This window comes from Dermacentor variabilis, unplaced genomic scaffold (genome assembly GCF_050947875.1).
Source record: "Dermacentor variabilis isolate Ectoservices unplaced genomic scaffold, ASM5094787v1 scaffold_12, whole genome shotgun sequence".
In the NCBI taxonomy this organism is placed as follows: Eukaryota; Metazoa; Arthropoda; class Arachnida; order Ixodida; family Ixodidae; genus Dermacentor; species Dermacentor variabilis.
In genome coordinates, this window is record NW_027460280.1 from 27,482,149 (window position 1) to 27,501,868 (window position 19,720).

General features: G+C 45.7%; 1 protein-coding gene across 3 annotated transcripts in view; it reads right to left on the reverse strand.

Moving 5' to 3' along the window:
• Abp1 (Actin binding protein 1) overlaps window positions 1-19,720 on the reverse strand; it is an 86,130-nt gene that overhangs the window by 49,025 nt on the left and 17,385 nt on the right. For all 3 annotated transcript variants that reach the window (XM_075676796.1, XM_075676795.1, XM_075676794.1), the window contains exon 8: window positions 2,543-2,665. In XM_075676796.1, the coding sequence (XP_075532911.1) occupies window positions 2,543-2,665 (123 nt within the window). The remainder of the gene's footprint in view (window positions 1-2,542; window positions 2,666-19,720) is intronic.

Below are 19,720 nucleotides of genomic sequence, written 5' to 3' on the forward strand. Positions count from 1 at the left end.
CCAATTACGTCTGCTTCAAGAACTTTTTCTTTGAAGCAGGTAACCCCCCCCCGCCCCCTCTGGTAATGTGCTAACTTGGGTTGGTTGGTACATGTCTGAAGAAAACGAGTAATGGCACTGAACAATGGGATGTGACTGAGACAGACGAAGCGCTGACTTTCAATCAATATTTCATTGTGCATACAGCAATATATACAGGGGCTTGAAAAGGCAGGAGGGAGAGGAGGAGAACAAATCATAGCATGATGGAATACATAGCAATGAGGGATAATGTCAAAAAGCACAACTAAATGGTTGCCATCATCCCCGTGCAAGATACGCGAGTTGCTTCGTGAGGAGCGATACCGAAGGCACACTCACGTACATATCGCCTTTCTTGTCAATGCAAAAGGCCTCATATATCTCACGTGTATGCTGGGCTGGTATTCTGCGAGAGTCCACCTAGTGGACTGTCCATTTCGGTCGTTGCTGATTGGCAGGGGCCGCTCATCTCCTCCTCGCTCGTACAGCTGCATCCAATCAGCAGCGGCCAAAATGGACCCCCCCTGGTCACCATAGTGCCTTAGTATTTTGTATTTGTGAAGCAATGCACGACAACCACACCGGGAGCTATGCACGGCTAGGTGGCTGTCAACACACCACTTCATTAAATTTGAATGTTCTCTGAGGCAGTCATTAATACAACGGCCAGTTTGTAGCAATGACCGCACGAGAGAGGGATCTAATATTATACTATGTTGTGGCAGCAATCAACAGGCTTTTTGCGTGTTTCTTATCACACTTGCAGAGCCCCATGTGCTCTCTATTTACTTTTTGGCACATTCTGGCACCCCCTACCTTACATTTTGGCCAAAATGCCAAAAGGAAGGGAGCCGAGCTGAAAGGTAAGGGGCTCTTCTTGGAGCAGGGGGCATACTACCAGCACACAAGGTCAGATAAAAACAGTTCAAGGTCAAGGAACCTAAGTTTGCTATTATTAGGAAATTCAGTAGTTCTAGTTTCTTCATGCAGGAACGAAACATGTCAACAATTAGTCCAGCACAAAGTTGAGTATGTCACAAGTTTTAGATTTGTAAAAAAACGAAGTCATCCACAAATCTGAACACTTTAACAGCGCTTGCCTGTGGCAGGTGTTCCATGAGGCATCTGTCATAACTAGCTAGAAGAATGTCACTAAGTACAGGGGCAAGACACAAGCCTATGCATAAACCATCTTTTTGAATAAAAAGTTTACCATTGTGCTCTATGAAAGTGGAATGTAAATAAAAATGAATTTCGGTACTGTATATTTTTTACGCTTCTGTATGTCGAATAATACTCCTTGGATCTGCTTTTCGTGTTTATACTTTGTTGTTATTACTATGACTCGACTTTGTTTGTTAATACTTTCTGTTCCTAGGATTGCTACTGCTGTTGTTAACCGCATTAAGTAAACTTTTTCTATGTATTTTTTGTTGGAGGTCCCTCCTCAGTCTTTGACTATGGGACCTCCTAGAGTTGCTTCTGTAAAACATTTCAAACGCTCAATAAACTGAAACTGAAACTGAAACTGAAAAAGTTCCTAATGCTGATTTCGCACGAGTCCTGAAAACGGACATACCCATAGCAGTCGATGCACTGCTCACCTCAGAGCACATTTCACCCTATATTATGTGACTCATGAGCAGCTGACATATGAAATAAGAGAAGACCCCCATCAAGCTATTGCTAAAGGGCATGAAATTATATTCCAGTGGCTACTTGGACCTACCGGCACTGCTGGTAATGACCTCACCGACAAAGCCGCCCAGTCTGCCCATCTGGAAGCCCAACCAGTTCCAATCCCTTCATTCAGAAGCGACGCTGCAAGGAAGCTTCATATCGTGGCTAAAGCTATAACACACAAATGCTGGTCTTCTCCCAACCTCCCCAAGTGTCATCTTCATAGGCTTGATTCATCCTTAAAGCTACAACTGCCATCAAAACTTTCCCGCTCTGAGGCAACAGTATTGTGCCGCCTCAGGCTTGGGGTGGCATTTAGGAAAGCCTACTGGTTTCTGCATTGGAAAGGGGGATACGCCCGTGTGAGACTCTTGTGGAACTATAGAAACAAATGAGCACATCCTGTCTCTGTCCCCAGTACGACGTGGAGCATGAAGCTCTCCGGACAGCATTGAACCAACTGGACTCTAGACCATTTTCAGAAATGAAGATCCTTGGACCACGGCCATACACGCTAATGGCATAGAAAGCCACGAAAGCATTGTTGAAGTACAAGTCGACAGGTCTTGGCAACCGTATGTAGACTTGGTGTGAACCTTCAAATGGGCGCAAAACTGTGCTCTCTCTATTTTCTCTTTCTCTCTTTTCTCCCCTATACCCCTTCCCCCAGTGCAGGGCAGCAAACCGGATGTGCGTCTGGTTAACCTCCCTGCCTTTCCTCTCTTCTATTTCTTTCTTTTGATCTTTTCAACCAGATTGTATGCATTTAATACCTTAAATATGACCTTCAGTGACTCTCTCCAATGATCACAAAGATCAGGATGGATGCAAGCCTACTCACCCAAAGTTTTTTGTTCACTTTGTTGTGTGAAGAGTTCTGGGCGTTCTTCTCTGCCTCCCGCATTTTGTCTATAGAGAGTGATCGTTCCTTGAACCACTCCTCTCTTGCTCGAGCATCCTTCAACTGTGTGAACACAAGTCATCAAATATTGTACTTCAACACCAATGTATCATTAACACTTTCTTGCTTTAAGGGGGCCATGATGCCATATATTTAACCACGGGCCACTCTGAATGGCTCCACATATTTTATTCCATCCAACATACCACTGCATAGCTAGTGCAACGATCACTGAATCAACGTTAACTTCCCACTACTTGCACCCAGATAACTAACCTATGCTCTATCCACAAAGCATTGAATCACTATTATCATTCCTTCTTCATTAATCCATCATCATGCACTTCATCATTCAGAGAAGGCCTATAGTTCAAAACAAAAATGTACTCAGCTGCATTCCTCCCAAAGGTAAGCAGTGAATGGGCACTTACGTAACAAGTAATTTTTGTCAACCCTAGACATTATAAAGCTGTGCGAGCTAATTTGTACAGTTCTATATCCAAGGCCTCCAAGGCTAGCCGCGCATGTTCATTTGTGCTTCTGCCGAGAATCGGCATCACATCAAATCGTGGTATACAATTGCAGCAAGAATTAAGATGGGGAACAAGGTGTGCCCCTTTTTCTACATTATTATTTACTTTTTGCTCATGTCTTCTAAGTCACTCGTTAATACACCGCCCTGTCCGCCCGATTTAAGTCTTTCCACATGAGAGAGGGAAAGCATAAACCACTCCGGTAGAATATGGGACGTAGGATATCCAGTGCTTGATCTGGCGTCCTTGCTTTCCCTCTCTCGTGTGGAAAGACTTACATTGGGCAGACAGGGCAGTGTATTAACGAGCGACTTAGGGAACATGAGCAAAAAGTAAATAATAATGTAGACAAAGGGGCACACCTTGTTGCCCATCTTAATTCCTGCTGCAGTTGTACACCGCAATTTGATGTGACGTCGATTGTCGGCAGAAGCACAAATGAACATGCGCAGCTAGCCTTGGAGGCTTTCCACATTAAGGAAAAAGCAGACGACTGTATCAGTCATACCTCCTTGTCTCTGTACTCGGCCGAATATAATTTCCTGCGTGCACGTCTTCAGGAACTGGCTTTAGAGTGACATAAATTTCTGTCTCTTGTGGCGCACGCATGCATGGTTGAGCGGTGAAGGGTACTTATATGTGTTGTCGCAAGAAGAATAAATCTCAGTTGTTAGCCAGCACCAGTGCTTGTCTCGTCTCTTCGTTGTGGGTTGTCCTGGGTTTTGCGCTGAATTTTTCACTTTCAAAATACCATGTACCAACTAGCCCCAACCGAAGTTTTATTGAAGTACAGACACTGATGGATTGTTTCTTAGACAGAATGGATCATAAAATTTTCAGAATTATCAGGCAATTGGAAAAAAGCAAAATTTTTTTGAGAAAAAAAAAAATCATTTTGTTGAATTTGAGAGTCGGCAATGAATGATACAGTTTCATGCCACGTCAACAATATCATCACATCGACGGTACGAAACGAAGCCAGCCACGCTTTCGCATCCACTCCGGCCCCACAGCTGATAGTGTTGCCTGTATTGGGACGACGTTATCATGAAAAGCGCCAGCAGCAGGGAGTGAATGCTGATTATAAGATTTAGATTATGCAAGTTCCAGTACTAAACACGTGGAAAGACAGCGCACATGATGCTACACTATCTCGGCATGCCCACTCTTTGCGATACGGTGCGGCAGATTACCTCTAAAACAGGGCAACGCGTGTGGGCTGCATGTGCGCTCAGCGGTGCTGGCAGCCACACCCAGCCACAACTGTGCTAAACAAGGACATGCGTGCCGACCTGTCCACTTGAATCCCCACCCCTTCCCCTTGCTCACATGGGAAGACTGTGCTCATCAAGCCACTATCCTTCTCAGCTTACCCTCGCAAGCTTTCACTCGCACCTAAAAGCAAGGGGCTCGATAGGATCCTATCACACTTGGCCTTTATATGGAACATGACGCTGCTCCACTTCGGTGGGTGCTTTGTGAGGCACGTTCACAAGCAGCCACTTGTAGTTCAACCATTTGACCACCTATGTCGGCAGAAGTTTTCATTTATTGTCTTGATTTTGCTTCGTTGCGGCAGTGAAATTTCATTATATTGAAATCGTGTATAAATACACTTCGATATATTGATTTTTTAGATACATGATGTTCAATAGACAAGAAGTTATAAAATGTTAAATATTTCGTTATATTGAGAATTTCGCTATGTTAAAGTTCATTGCACTGAGGCTTAGATGTATTTCTCTCTTTTGACCGCATCTTTGTTCCTCAATTCTGTGTTACTAATGATAGCCCTGGGGCTGCTCCATTCTATAATTCTGTAACACTCTTAGGAAACAATTAACAAAATGAAATTCTGGAGTTCCTTGATATGTCAAAATACAGTTAAACCTCGATATAACGAACCTCAGCATAACGAAATTCTCGATATAATGAAGTATTTAATTTTTTCTAACCTCTTGTCCATAGAACACCATGCATTTAGAACCTCAATATAACGAAGTGTTTTTGTATGCGATTTCAATACAACGAAATTTCACTCCCACTGCAAGGGAATGCTGAAACAATAAAAGACAGATGGTAAAATGATTGAATTACCGTAATTACTCGCATAATGATCACACTTTTTTGTAAAAAAAATTGACGCAAATTCAGGGGTGCGATCATTATGCAAGTTGAATTTCCAGTGAAAAATTTTTTTTTCATGCCGCATTTGCTGCAGGATGACAACAGGTCAAGCAGGCGGCTGCCGCTGTACAATTGCGCTGTAATAGTGCGGGACGGCACGGGACACCAAAACAAAAATGGCTGCCAGCGGAGCAAGCCGAACACGAGTTTTTTTCTTCTCGTCAGTACATTACATGCATTGAAACAGTTTCCTCCGTATCAGTACTGAGTAATACAGTTAATATTGGTAAACTTGCGACAGTGGCATAGCCATGTCCACTTTGGGGGGACAGAAACAGAGATGGGTGTGCTTAGCTGCCAGTTACATAGAAACACATGGCGGGCAAGCTGCGGAAACTGCGGCATTTGTCTTCACTACTATCCTAATACGGCATGTTTCCGCTAAGGGTGGGCGAATATCTTAGCTGTGTTACAAGTGTCGGCATATGAATAGGGTACACTTCTAACGTATCAGTGTAAACGTGGCCACTATCTTTGCCGCTCGCGATTTGTTGCGTGCCCACGAGTGCAGACGAGAAGAATCGAAAGGCGCCTTTTTTATTGTTGTTGTTGGCCGAAACCATTATGAAGCCTACAAGTAATAAAGCCAAGGCAAGTTTGGTTGTAGCTTTTTTTTTTCATGGAAGTGCGGAAAGTGATGAAAGGAATGAAATGGGGCATCTGCTTAAGAATGTTTGGTGCGTGCACACCGCTTGGTATGTCTTCAAGAGTCGTTCGCATAGCATTTGACAGCATTCGACAAATGGTAAGCACGATCATCATTAGCTAGACTTGGCACTTGACATGTCGCTGCGACAAGTTCGGGGTGCGATCATTATACAGGAAAGAAAAAAACTGAATTTTGACAGCAAAATTCAGGGGTGCGATCATTACCTGAGTAAATACGGTACAAGCAGCTGCTTGCAAATGCACCTTTCAAATCGCGCACTGCGGCACCACCGAAGTGGAGCTGCATCATGTTCTGTCTAAAGTTCAAGTGTGATAAGATCCATTGCACCCCCGTGCACTGTCTGCTTCAGGTGAAAGGGAAGTGCATGAGGGTGAGAGAAGAAAGATGGCTTCACAGGGACGCCGCGCGAGCAAAGGGAAAGAGGGAGGGGAGTGAGCTCGCGGTAATGCGATCAAGCACGCGAAGGGGTGTCTCAGTTGTGCTGTGCACGGCTATAAGCACGGCCAAGCGTATATTTAGCTGCGCACTTTGTTTTAGAGGTAATCTGCCACATGTGCAAAGAGTGGGCATGCCGAGACAGCGTGGCATCATGTAAGCTGTCTACCCGCGAGTTTAGTATTGGAAGTTGTGTAATCTCGAGTTTCGGTGACTCGTTGGAGGGAAAGGCAGATGAGGCATTCCCTCCCTGCCGGCACTTTTCCTAACAGCGTTGTTCCAGTGCAGGCGACGCTATCAGCCGTGGGGGCGGAGTACATGCAAAAGCCTGGATGGCTTCGCTAAATTCGTACTGCTGATGTGAAGGTATCGTCAACTTAGGTGGCGTGAAACCGTATGATTCGTCACCGACTCCCAAAATGATCAAAATAAATTGTTTTCTCATTGAACTACACTTTTTCGTTTGCCCGATAATTTGGAAAATTCTGCGGCCCCTTTCCATGCAAAAAAATATGATTGGCAATTGTACTTATTCCCATAAAAGGTCGAATTTCTATACAACGAAGCAAACTGCTGCTTTTACTGACTTTGTTAGGGTCATTCTACGTGAAAAGTCCCAGACAAAAAATTTACCATAATTTATTTTCTTCAAAAAAACAAAAAGAAGGGCTACGTGGCTATTGTGTGAATAAGGTTTCACCAATGTACTTTTATCAAAGAAAAATTTTCTGATCACATGAGCGCTCTCAAATTTCTGCAAAGGTGCAAAAGTTGGTTGGAGGTAATTTTTTTTATATTGACACGTGGTACTTATCTTTATCGGGAACCACGTTTTGCCGCCTATCAAATGTAATGGCACAGCGTGGCATGCGCCTGCATGTATCCGAAGTTTCTGGAAAGTTATCGATGCTTCTATCCGCTGTCTGTTGTTGCCGAACCTTATGTTATCTGATTTCATCACCTGACGCGAATGGTGTAGAACTTTGTGGAAGGCACGCGGGTCCGAACGATTAGTCTGGAACATTCGACGACTGCTCTATAAAAGTCGACGCGCTTGACCTGCTGATCAGATTTCCGATGATCGCCGACCGTGTTCGCCGCTATCGTTGTGCCATAAGTGTAGCCTGTTTTTGTGGGCACAGGTTCGCCCAATAAAAGCTAGTTTTGTATTCCACCGTATTGCTGCTTTCTTCACCGTCACTACCACGTGACATCTGGTGGAGGTGCTTGTGCGTTCATGTACCGAACGCCCCCGCAAAGGCGCGATCCAAGCCCGAAGCCCGAGGACAGAACCAACATCGCCCAAGATCAGCGTGCTAGCTGCAGACTGCAAGGACTGCCCCCAGAGCACGGACTTCTACCTGAGACGACAAAGAAGATCGTGGTAAAGACAACTCCAATGGCTGCCCCAGCGTCCCCCGTTATCCTACAACAACCTCGGGACCCACCAACCTTCCATGGAGCAGCGACTGAAGACCCGGAATCATGGCTGGAGACCTACGAACGAATGTCGACATTCAACAACTGGGACTCCGACGACAAGCTGCGGCATGTCTACTTCGCCTTAAAAGACACCGCCAAAACGTGGTTTAAGAACAGGGAGTCGATCTTGACAACGTGGGACCTGTTCCGTAGCGGCTTCCTGCGCACCTTTACAAGCGTCGTGTGCAAGGAAAGGGAAGAAGCTATGCTGGACGCCCGAGTGCAGCTACCAAACGAGAATGTTGCCATCTTTACGGAAGAAATGAGCCGTTTGTTCCGCCACGCCGACCCGGATATGGCCGAGGAGAAGAAAGTCCGCCTACTGATGCATGGTGTAAAGGAGGAACCTTCCGCCGGAATGGTAGGAAGCCCACCGAAGACCGTCGAAGAGTTTCTTCGTGAGGCGACGAACATTGAGAAGACACTCGAGATCCGAAACCGGCAATTCGATCGCCGCACGAACTTTACAAACTACGCCGGGGTTCAATCACTGGCTACCGACGATCTACACGAGACTATCAGAGGGGTCGTACGGGAGGAGCTGCAGAAGTTCTACCCAAGGACGCAGTCCCAAGTGGATCCAATCGCTGAAATCGTCAAAGAAGAGGTTCAGTGATCGCTTGGAGTCCCTCAGGTGCAACCACGATCACCGCAACCTCAGCCGGAAGCAATGACCTACGCTGGCCCTGCAACAACGCAATTCCGTCGTCCGCCGCCGCCGCCGCCAGCACGCCCACCCGTCGCCCAGCGCAGCTACGCGAGGAAGACGGACATTTGGCGAGCCCCCGACCACCGCCCGATCTGCTACCACTGTGGCATTATCTCGGCTCCATTATGCCATATCTGTAACAGTGCTTTCGTGAATGGTATTTTCCACGATTCTATGAAAATTGCCAAAGTGATTGTATTGCATAAGGGAGGCTCTGTCGCTGATTTAAATAATTATAGACCGATATCTATACTACCTCTTTTCTCAAAAGTGTTGGAACGACTCGTAAAGTGCAGACTAACTAAATTTCTAGATAGAAACCACGCCCTTGTGGACCAACAGTTTGGCTTTCATGAACACAGATCTACTGAAATGGCACTTGTTAAGATCAAAGAAAAACTCCTCAGTAACATCGAGAACAAACTATACACGGTTGGTCTTTTCCTGGATATTAGAAAAGCTTTCGACTCCATTGAACACACCATCCTATTTAATAAACTGTCATACTACGGAGTTCGTGGAGTGGCCCTGAAACTTATTCAAGATTACTTCACTACCAGACAGCAATACACGTGTTATAATGGGTTTTGTTCACACAAGAAAGAAATTGCACTCGGTGTCCCTCAAGGGTCAATTTTGGGTCCCCTGTTCTTTATTCTATACGTAAACGATATTGTAAACATACCGCTTACTCCAGACATAGTCTTGTATGCTGACGACACAAGTTTGTTTTTCTCAGGTGACAGTCTACGAGTACTAGAAATTACAGCTAATAATTGGTTAGATCAACTTTTAGTTTGGTTATCAGCAAACCACCTGCGGTTAAACGTCAATAAAACAAAATATGTGGTTTTTAAGCCTAGAAATAGGCCTGATGACTGTGCTTTTTGTGTAAAGTTCAATGGTTGTGTAATCGAGCGGACTTCAGCTTTTAAATTTTTAGGTGTGCTTTTTGATGAGAACCTGAGTTTTACACCTCATGTAACGAAGATTCATTCCAGCATTTGTAGGTCAATAGGCATATTGTTTAAAATTAGATACCTTGTTCCTACTTGGTTGAAACGCCGTCTGTATTATGCTTTAATTCAGTCTCATCTTAGTTATTGCCTGTTGGTATGGGGGACTACATTCCAATCAAACTTGGATTGACTGATATGTCTCCAAAAACAAGCAGTTCGCTGTGTTGAGAACCTTGGACCCCGCATTCACACGGCACCTTTTTTCATAAAGCATGCACTTTTAAAAATTAATCAACTGTACGAACTTAAGCTCGCTATATACATACGAGGCGAACTCGTGAAAAATTCACTCATTTTTTATCAAAACCACCTCTCAAGTTACACCCAATACAATTTCAGGCATGACCATATTAGAGTTCCATTTTGCAGGACGAACTACGGTAGAAAACAACTAGCATACTTAGTCCCATCCTTCATAAATGCACATCCTAACACGATCACTATAGCGCAAAACTTCAGATCATTAAACTGCTTTAAAAGTGCCATGAAAAAATATTTGCTTTCCCTTTCTGATTGACATTGTGCTAATTGGTTTTTGTGTGTTTTATGTACAATTATTTTAAGTGTGTTTCATTTTGTGCTTGTATATATATAAAGTTTTTTTTTCGTGTCCATATTACTCTGTTGATCCTAAACTGTTTCTACTTAGAAAGCTGTATAGTGATTGTTGTATTTAATGCACGTATGTTTGCAATGTATGCTATGTATGTCTAATCCACACTATTGATATGTGTGTATACGATCTCTGTTATATGCTACCGCACTATTGAGCAATGTATGGGTGACAAGGCCTTAGTCAGGCAGACTAAGGCCTTTAGCCTTAGTCTGCCTTTAGCCTTGCCATCCAAGACCTTCACTGTGTCTAAATCAATGCTGAATAAAAAATAAAAAAAATAAAAAAAATGTGTACCGCCGATGCCCATACCACGACCTGGGATTGCGAGGGTTCGCCGTCGATGCACCGCGCCCTCGGGAAGGTGAACGCCCTCGTGACATCGCCGACTACCTCGCCGCTACTCAGTGGAGCCCTCGACGACCGTCCCATTCGCCGTCACCAGGCCGCTACCTGTCGCCGCAGTGCCGACCATCCACTGGCCCAACCCGGGGCCGGTCAGCGAGCCCATATCCGGAAAACTAAAAGCAGCAACAGATGGAGGTGCGGTTGCTGTTCGTCGAACTGACGAAGACCCTCCGCTGCCGACGAAGACGACGAAGAGACCATCTCGACAACATAACAACGACACGCCGCCGTACCGACGAAGTCAGGAAGCCAAGACTACACCGACAAAAGATGACTTGACGACACAACGTTCCAGCTTCAGTTCAACACGACGCAGCCGTGATCCGACGCCAAGACCTAATTCCAATGCCAGACAAAGAACCACCGACCTCGACGTGCTTCTCGACGGCCACGCAGTCACCGCTTTAGTGGACACAGGAGCCGATTACTCCATCATGAGTGGACCCATCGCCGCGCAGTTGAAGGAAGTTAAAACTGCATGGGAAGGCCCTCAAATTCGGACCGCTGGAGGACACCTCATCATACCGACTGGAATCTGCACAGCAAGAATAACCATTCATGACCGGACTTACCCTGCCACCTTCGTTATCCTCCAACAGTGTTCATGAGACGTCATTCTCGGTATGGACTTCCTGGACCAACACGGCGCAATCATTGACCTGAAGTCGAAGTCAATAACGCTGTCGGAAGATAAAGGGATGCCACCGGAGAGCCCTCGTAGTCACCACGCCTTGAGTGTGCTCGAAGATCAATTGAGCATCGCGCCTCGCTCCAGCATTGTTATTTCGGTCGGCACCGAAACATCCGCTGACGTAGAAGGCGTCATCGAAGGCGACCAACGTCTACTGCTAGACCGTGAAATTTGCATCGCAGGAGGGATCGCTCGACTGCATGGAGGGAAAACTGAAGTGTTGATGACAAACTTCAGCCAGGAGTTCAAGCACATCAACAAGGGCACGACGATCGCGTACATCACGGAAATTCTGGAAACCAGTAACGCATTTGTGCTCTCGGATTCCGCCGCATCTACCCCGACGACCATGGTTCCCGAACCAGACTACAACATTAATCCAAGTCTCCCCGTGGTTAAGCAACAGAAGCTGAGAAGTCTGCTCCGACGATACAAAGGCTGCTTTTCAACGTCATCGAGGATTCGACAAACACCAGTCGCTAAGCATCGCATAATCACCGAGGAGTGCGCTCGACCACTCCGCCAGAGCCCTTACCGAGTTTCGCGGCGAGAACGTGAAGCTATAAGAGAACAAGTCGATGAAATGCTGCGCGACGACAACATCCAGCCGTCGAAAAGCCCGTGGGCATCCCCTGTTGTCCTGGTGAAGAAAAAGGATGGAACCCTGCGTTTCTGCGTCGATTATCGTCGTCTGAACAAGATCATGAAGAAGGACATATACCCCCTCCCACGGACAGACGACGCATTGGATCGGCTCTGCAACGCTAAATACTTCTCGTCGATGGACCTGAAGTCTGGCTATTGGCAAATAGAAGTCAACGAAAGAGATCGCGAAAAGACCTCCTTCATCATCCCAGACGGCCTCTACGAGTTCAAGGTTATGCCATTTGGACTGTGCTCGGCGCCTGCAACGTTCCAACGCATGATGGACACGGTTTTAGCAGGAGTGAAGTGGCAGACCTGTCTCGTTTACTTGGATGACATCGTTGTCTTCGCCGGAAATTTCGACCATCACCTTAGGCAGCTTGCAACAGTACTAGAGGCCATCAAGTCATCAGGGCTTACTCTGAAGCCAGAAAAGTGCCGATTCGCTTACGATGAGCTTCTGTTCCTAGGCCACGTCATCAGCAAGTCTGGAGTCCGCCCCGTCCCGCAGAAGACAGCTGCCATTGCAAAGTTCCCGCAGCCCATCGACAAGAAGGCAGTGCGTAGATTTCTTGGCATGTGTGCCTATTACAGGCGATTTGTCAAGGACTTTTCACGTATTGCTGAGCCGCTGACAAAGCTAACTAAATGTGACGTCAAGTTCAAGTGGGAAACGCCGCAGGCCGACGCATTTCAAGAACTCAAACGACGCATGCAGTCGCCGCCCATACTTGCGCATTTCGACGAGCACGCCGATACCGAAATACACACTGACGCCAGTAGCCTAGGCCTTGGTGCCGTCCTAATCCAGAGAAAAGATGGACATGAACACGTGATAGCTTACGCTAGCCGGTCGTTGTCAAAAGCGGAAGGCAATTATTCTACAACCGAAAAGGAATGCCTCGCCATTGTTTGGGCTACAGCGAAATTTCGCCCTTACCTCTATGGCAGGCCATTCAAAGTGGTCAGCGACCATCACGCGTTGTGTTGGCTAGCTAACTTAAAAACCCTTCAGGACGGCTGGCACGGTGGAGCCTCAGACTACAAGAATACGATATCACTGTAACATACAAGCCCGGACGAAAACACTCAGATGCCGATTGCCTATCACGCGCCCCCATTGAACCACCGCCGCAAGATGACGAGGATGGCGACGCCTTCCTTGGCATAATAAGCACGGAAGGCTTCGCCGAACAACAACGAGGGGACCCGGAGCTAAAAGCCCTTGTCGAGTATTTGGAAGGGCACACCGACGTTGTCCCTAGGGCATTTAAGCGTGGATTATCTTCGTTCACGCTTCAAAACAACCTACTCGTGAAGAACTTCTCACCAGTCCACGCCAACTACCTTCTTGTTGTTCCGTTGGCGCTGCGTCCAGAAGTACTGCACGCCCTACATGACGATCCGACCGCTGGGCACCTCGGTTTCTCCCGGACGCTATCGAGGATACAAGAAAGGTATTACTGGCCGCACCTAACCGCCGATGTCACCCGTTACGTCAAGACATGCCGAGACTGTCAGCGGCGCAAGACACCACCAACAAGGCCAGCGGGATTACTACAGCCGATCAAGCCTCCTTACCGACCTTTTCAGCAGATCGGGATGGACTTGTTAGGACCGTTTCCGACATCAACATCCGGAAATAAGTGGATCGTTGTGGCGACGGACTATCTCACCCGCTTCGCTGAAACTAAAGCTCTACCGAAAGGCAGTGCAGCCGAAGTGGCGAAATTTTTCGTCGAGAACATCCTGCAGCGACATGGTGCTCCAGAAGTCCTCATCACCGACAGTGGAACGGCTTTTACAGCAGAGCTCACGCAAGCCATTCTGCAATACAGCCAGACAAGTCACAGGAGGACAACTGCCTACCATCCGCAGACGAATGGTCTCACGGAGCGCCTGAACAAGACCCTCGCCGACATGCTAGCAATGTACGTCGACGTCGAGCACAAGACGTGGGATGCGGTCCTGCCGTATGTAACATTCGCTTACAACACGACGGTGCAAGAAACAACACAGATCACGCCATTTAAGTTGGTTTACGGCAGGAACCCGACGACGACGCTCGACGCCATGCTGCCGCACGTCACTGACGAGGAAAATCTTGACGTCGCTACCTATCTCCAGCGCGCCGAAGAAGCCCTACAGCTCTCCCGCCTGCGAATCAAGAACCAGAAGAGGACCGACAGCCGACACTACAACCTCTGACGACGCTTCGTCGAGTACCAGCCCGGTGACCATCTTTGGGTTTGGACCCCTATACGCCGACGAGGACTGAGCGAGAAGCTTTTGCGTCGCTATTTCGGACCGTACAAGATCATCCGACGTATTGGCACACTGGACTGTGAGGTCGTGCCAGACGGCATTTCGCTATCACAGCGGCGCCGCTAACGACCTGACACGGACCTAACGACCTGGCACGGCAGCTTACCAGCGGACAACATGCCTAAATCGCCATTGCTGCTTGTGCAGGTTTTGCCGTGGTTTTTCGCCGTGGTGTCTACAGCGAACAACAGGACTGAACCAGGATTCTTCTATGTGCCGCAACGTGGCAATGACACTGCGGTCCGTCTACTTGTCAATGCCCACCCTTCAGGAGTGACGTCATCGCTGGACAACCTAGAAAAGGCCCAGCCCGGCATCGATTTCTTCAGAGGGCACGGCAGCTTACCAGCGGACAACATGCCTAAATCGCCATTGCTGCTTGTGCAGGTTTTGCCGTGGTTTTTCGCCGTGGTGTCTACAGCGAACAACAGGACTGAACCAGGATTCTTCGATGTGCCGCAACGTGGCAATGACACTGCGGTCCGTCTACTTGTCAACGCCCACCCTTCAGGAGTGACGTCATCGCTGGACAACCTAGAAAAGGCCCAGCCCGGCATCGATTTCTTCAGAGGGCACGGCAGCTTACCAGCGGACAACATGCCTAAATCGCCATTGCTGCTTGTGCAGGTTTTGCCGTGGTTTTTCGCCGTGGTGTCTACAGCGAACAACAGGACTGAACCAGGATTCTTCTATGTGCCGCAACGTGGCAATGACACTGCGGTCCGTCTACTTGTCAACGCCCACCCTTCAGGAGTGACGTCATCGCTGGACAACCTAGAAAAGGCCCAGCCCGGCATCGATTTCTTCAGAGGGCACGGCAGCTTACCAGCGGACAACATGCCTAAATCGCCATTGCTGCTTGTGCAGGTCAGTCAGCTGGGCAATTTGCCCGCTTATCGTAGCGATGATAGGTTTCTGTTGGTCCTGCCGTGCCCTCAAAAGTGTTCTGCTATCTTGTCTGATTGCTGGTCGATGCTCATGTTATTGCTTGTGTCAGGTGACATAGAACAGAACCCTGGGCCCAAGGCTAATGAAATGTTGCAGGTCATTATCGATAGACTGGATGAAAGCGACCGCAAGATGGACCGTATAAGAGAGGAAATTGCTGCTGTTAATGCTAAAACTGATAAGTTACAAGGAATTTTGACAATGTTCGAGGAAATGAGCAACAGAATTAATAAATTGGAATCGGTTGTCCAACAGCAAGCATTGAAGTTAATTGACTACGAAAACAGAAGTAGGCACAACAATCTCCTAGTATTTGGAATCAATGAAAGTGCTGGTGAAACAGAAACCAAACTCAGAGAACAGGTCCTAGACGGTATTTTTGACAATACTTTGGGGGTCCCCGTCAGGACAGTAGAGAGAATTCACCGAATCGGAAAAGCGAAACCGGATAAACCAAGACCAATTATTATGAAGTTCCTTGATTCCAGGGAAAAGGACAGTGTTCTAAAGAACTGTTTTAAACTGAAGGGCACTAATGTTCGGGTTAGCCAAGACTATGCTAAGGAAACAGCGGAAATAAGAAGAAAGCTTTGGGATAGTGCAGCATCGGATCGGTCAAAAGGCACGAAAGTCAAGCTTATCTACGATAAACTTAAAATAAAAGACAAAATGTACACTTGGGACCTCACTAACGATAAGCGCATACCATATGGATATAAAGAAAGTAGATTCGGTAAAGAAAAGCAAAAAAAGTTTGAAGTGGCAGGCTGCCCGCCTGACCCAGACGGTTCAACAAGTTCGATGGTGACGCCCGGCTCGTCACCTACGTCATAGCTACGTTTTCTTGTTTTAAATGCACGCAGCATAGTTAACAAAACAACTGACCTAGAATTTCTGCTGCTTTCCCAGAGCCCTTGCATGGTTTTGATAACGGAAACTTGGCTGCACTGTGGGATACAAGATGACACAATTATTCCCCCTGGATACAGAATGTTTAGGAAAGACCGCGATTCACGTGGAGGAGGGGTGTGTATCATAATAAAGAATTCTGTCCATGCGGCTCTAATTGATAGTGACATCCCTGAAACAGTTTGGTGCAGAATTTCCTTTCAAAGTGTCGTTTATCTAGTCGGTGCAATATATCGGCCACCTTCGACTTCGCTTGACTTCCTAAACCGATTGAACACATTCTTGTGCAACAATGTACATAGGAACACGCGGTTAATTATGGCCGGAGACTTCAATTTACCGCACATTAACTGGCAAGACCTACTCTGCAGCGGCGCTGAAGCATCCAGCGCTGATAAACTACTAGATATAATGTTTTCTTTTAATCTAAATCAAATCGTTCAAGAGGACACAAGAATAACTTCTAGGTCGCGGTCATTGTTGGACCTAGTGTTCCTATCCAATAATATAGAACATCACTTGTTGACAATTGAGGAAGGTATTTCCTATCACGCAATGATTGTAGTGAATATGGCTACTAGCAGTGTGCCCTGTATGAAATGCTCCCCTATAATTACGGTAAAGGACTACAAACGTGCTGATGACAATTCAATATTAGATTTTTTGGAATTCTCGTTTGGCCAATTTGAGCACCATGCAAAGGAAAAAACTGTAGATGAGCTTTGGAATGAATTTAAGGATATAGCAAAGCATTGTGTGGACCGATTTGTGCCAACTCGAAAAAAAAAGACTAAACAACGCCGACCTTGGATTAACCGCGGCATCATTCACATGAAAAGAAAATTAAAGCGACTGCGTAAAAAGAAAAAAGGTTCGGACGAAATACCGAGACTTCGCGCAGAGTTGAGGCATACTCTGACACTATCCAAAAAGCAATTCTTTGAACAAACACTGACAGGGTTCCTAAAAAGTTCCCCACAAAAATTCTGGAGATATCTTAGCAGTAGGAAGGATAAAATTGAAGAAATCGTAAAGGACAACATAAAGTTAACAAAGTCTGCGGACATTGCCAAACATTTTAATTACTTCTTTCAATCTGTGTTTACTAATAATACAAACATGAATACAGACGAGCATTTACCATATATAACACATTACCCAATGGGAAATCTAGAAATCAAACAAGAAGGGGTGTTCCAATTGCTGCTGAGTTTAGATGGAAAAAAATCTAGTGGACCTGACAGAATTTGTCCTGAATTTCTGAAACGCTATGCTGAATGGATGTCATACTACTTAACGATAATTTTCGCGAAATCATTACATACGCATTCTCTACCCACAGACTGGCGCAGGGCCGTAGTTATACCAGTGCACAAAGGCGGTGATCGCACACTTGTAAATAATTACCGTCCTATTTCACTCACATGTATCAGTTGTAAAATTCTGGAGCACATCATCGTAAAACATATTTTACGATTTCTAGAAGTGAATAGTTTACTCAAACCAGCATGGATTCCGTACTGGACTATCTACCATTACACAATTAATTGAAGTAGTTCATGATCTCGCTGCCGCCTTAGATGAGAAGCATCAGATTGACGTCATTTGTATAGATTTTGCAAAAGCCTTCGATAAGGTTCCGCATAATAAGCTGATCTTTAAACTGAGAGAAATAGGTATCGATGAAAGATTAGTACTATGGATAAAAGAATATTTAAGTGATCGTAAACAGACTGTAAGTTTAGATGGCAGCCTGTCGAGTCCACTCCAAGTGTTTTCAGGTGTTCCTCAGGGGTCAGTCTTGGGCCCACTGTTATTTCTTATATATATAAACGATATCTCTTCTGTTATTGCAGAACCGGTAAAAATGAAGCTTTTTGCAGATGATTGCCTAATTTATTCTACCGTAACCAATGTTCAGGATCAACTCAGAATTAGTCGTTGTTTAGAAAATTTCAGCCGATGGTGTAAATTATGGGGTATGAATATAAACTACAATAAATCAACATACACACATATGACTAAGAAAGTAAACATTCTGCCTTTTAACTATTACATCGATGGTAATTTGTTAGTTCGTGCTAACCAGTTTAAGTATCTAGGTGTTACAGTTACGCATAATCTGACATGGCATACGCACATAGAAAATGTGTGCTCGAAGGCGAATCAGAGATTAGGTTTCTTAAGGCAAAAACTAGGTCAAGCTTCGCGAGATGTAAAGCTGATGGCCTATAAAACTTTTGTTAGGCCTTTACTTGAATACGCCTCAGTCATCTGGAGCCCTCATCAGAAAGAAATGACTACAAAGTTAGAAAAAGTTCAACGTCGTGCCGCGCGCTTCATATGCTCAAAGTACCGCCGTTTAGAATCCGTTACACTGATGTTGCAGTCTTGTGAACTGGAAACACTAGAAGTACGAAGGCTAAAAAATCGTCTGAAAGTGTTTTACAGAATACTACATGGACATTTAAAAATCAACAAAGATGAGTATGTGCATCTTCCAGGAAAACGAAGCAGTCGTGTTAACCATCAATATGTTTTACGTCCATACTTTGCTCATAGTGATGTGTTCCGCTTTTCTTTTTTCCCTGCCGTGATTGAACTCTGGAACGCAATACCAAGTTTTGTGGCAGAAGCCAGTGATGTTTGTGAATTTGAAAAATTGTTAAACATGTATTTTTGTGATTCCGCTGCCACTTGATGCACCTGTATATATGGTCTGCCTGTATTTAAACCCTCCCTGTAAGAACCCTCAGCAGAGGGTTGACAGTATGAAGAAATAAATAAATAAATAAATAAATAAATAGTCCACGTTGTGCGACTCAAGCCGTACTACCAGCGTTAATGAACTTTGGGGCTTTGCGTAACTGACCTTTGGACTTTGTTTCTTTATGTTGTTTTGTTACTTATGTTTAATAAGTGTCCTTTTGTGTTTCGCTCTCTTATATTTGTAGCATCGGGACGATGCTCTTTAAGAGGGGGTATTGACACATGTACTTATCTTTATCGGGAACCACGTTTCGCCGCCTAACAAATGTAATCGCACAACGTTGGACGCGCCTGCATGTATCCGAAGTTTCTGGAAAGTTATCGATGCTTCTCTCCGCTGTCTGTTGTCGCCGAAGCTTATGTTATCTGATTTCATCACCTGACGCGAATGGTGTAGAACTTTGTGGAAGGCACGCGGGTCCGAACGATTAGTCTGGAACATTCGACGACTGCTCTATAAAAGTCGACGCGCTTGACCCGCTGATCAGATTTCCGACGATCGCCGACCGTGTTCGCCGCTATCGTTGTGCTATAAGTGTAGCCTGTTTTTGTGGGCACAGGTTCGCCCAATAAAAGCTAGTTTTGTATTCCACCGTATTGCTGCTTTCTTCACCGTCACAACCACGTGACAATATTCAGGTATGAAACTAGGTGCAATAGCAAATTTTATTTTAGAGCATTGTATTGGCATCCTTCTTTCATATGACGTCATAACTTATATATCCTAAGAAGCCAACAAACACTGACACCGAGGACAACATAGGGGAAATTACTT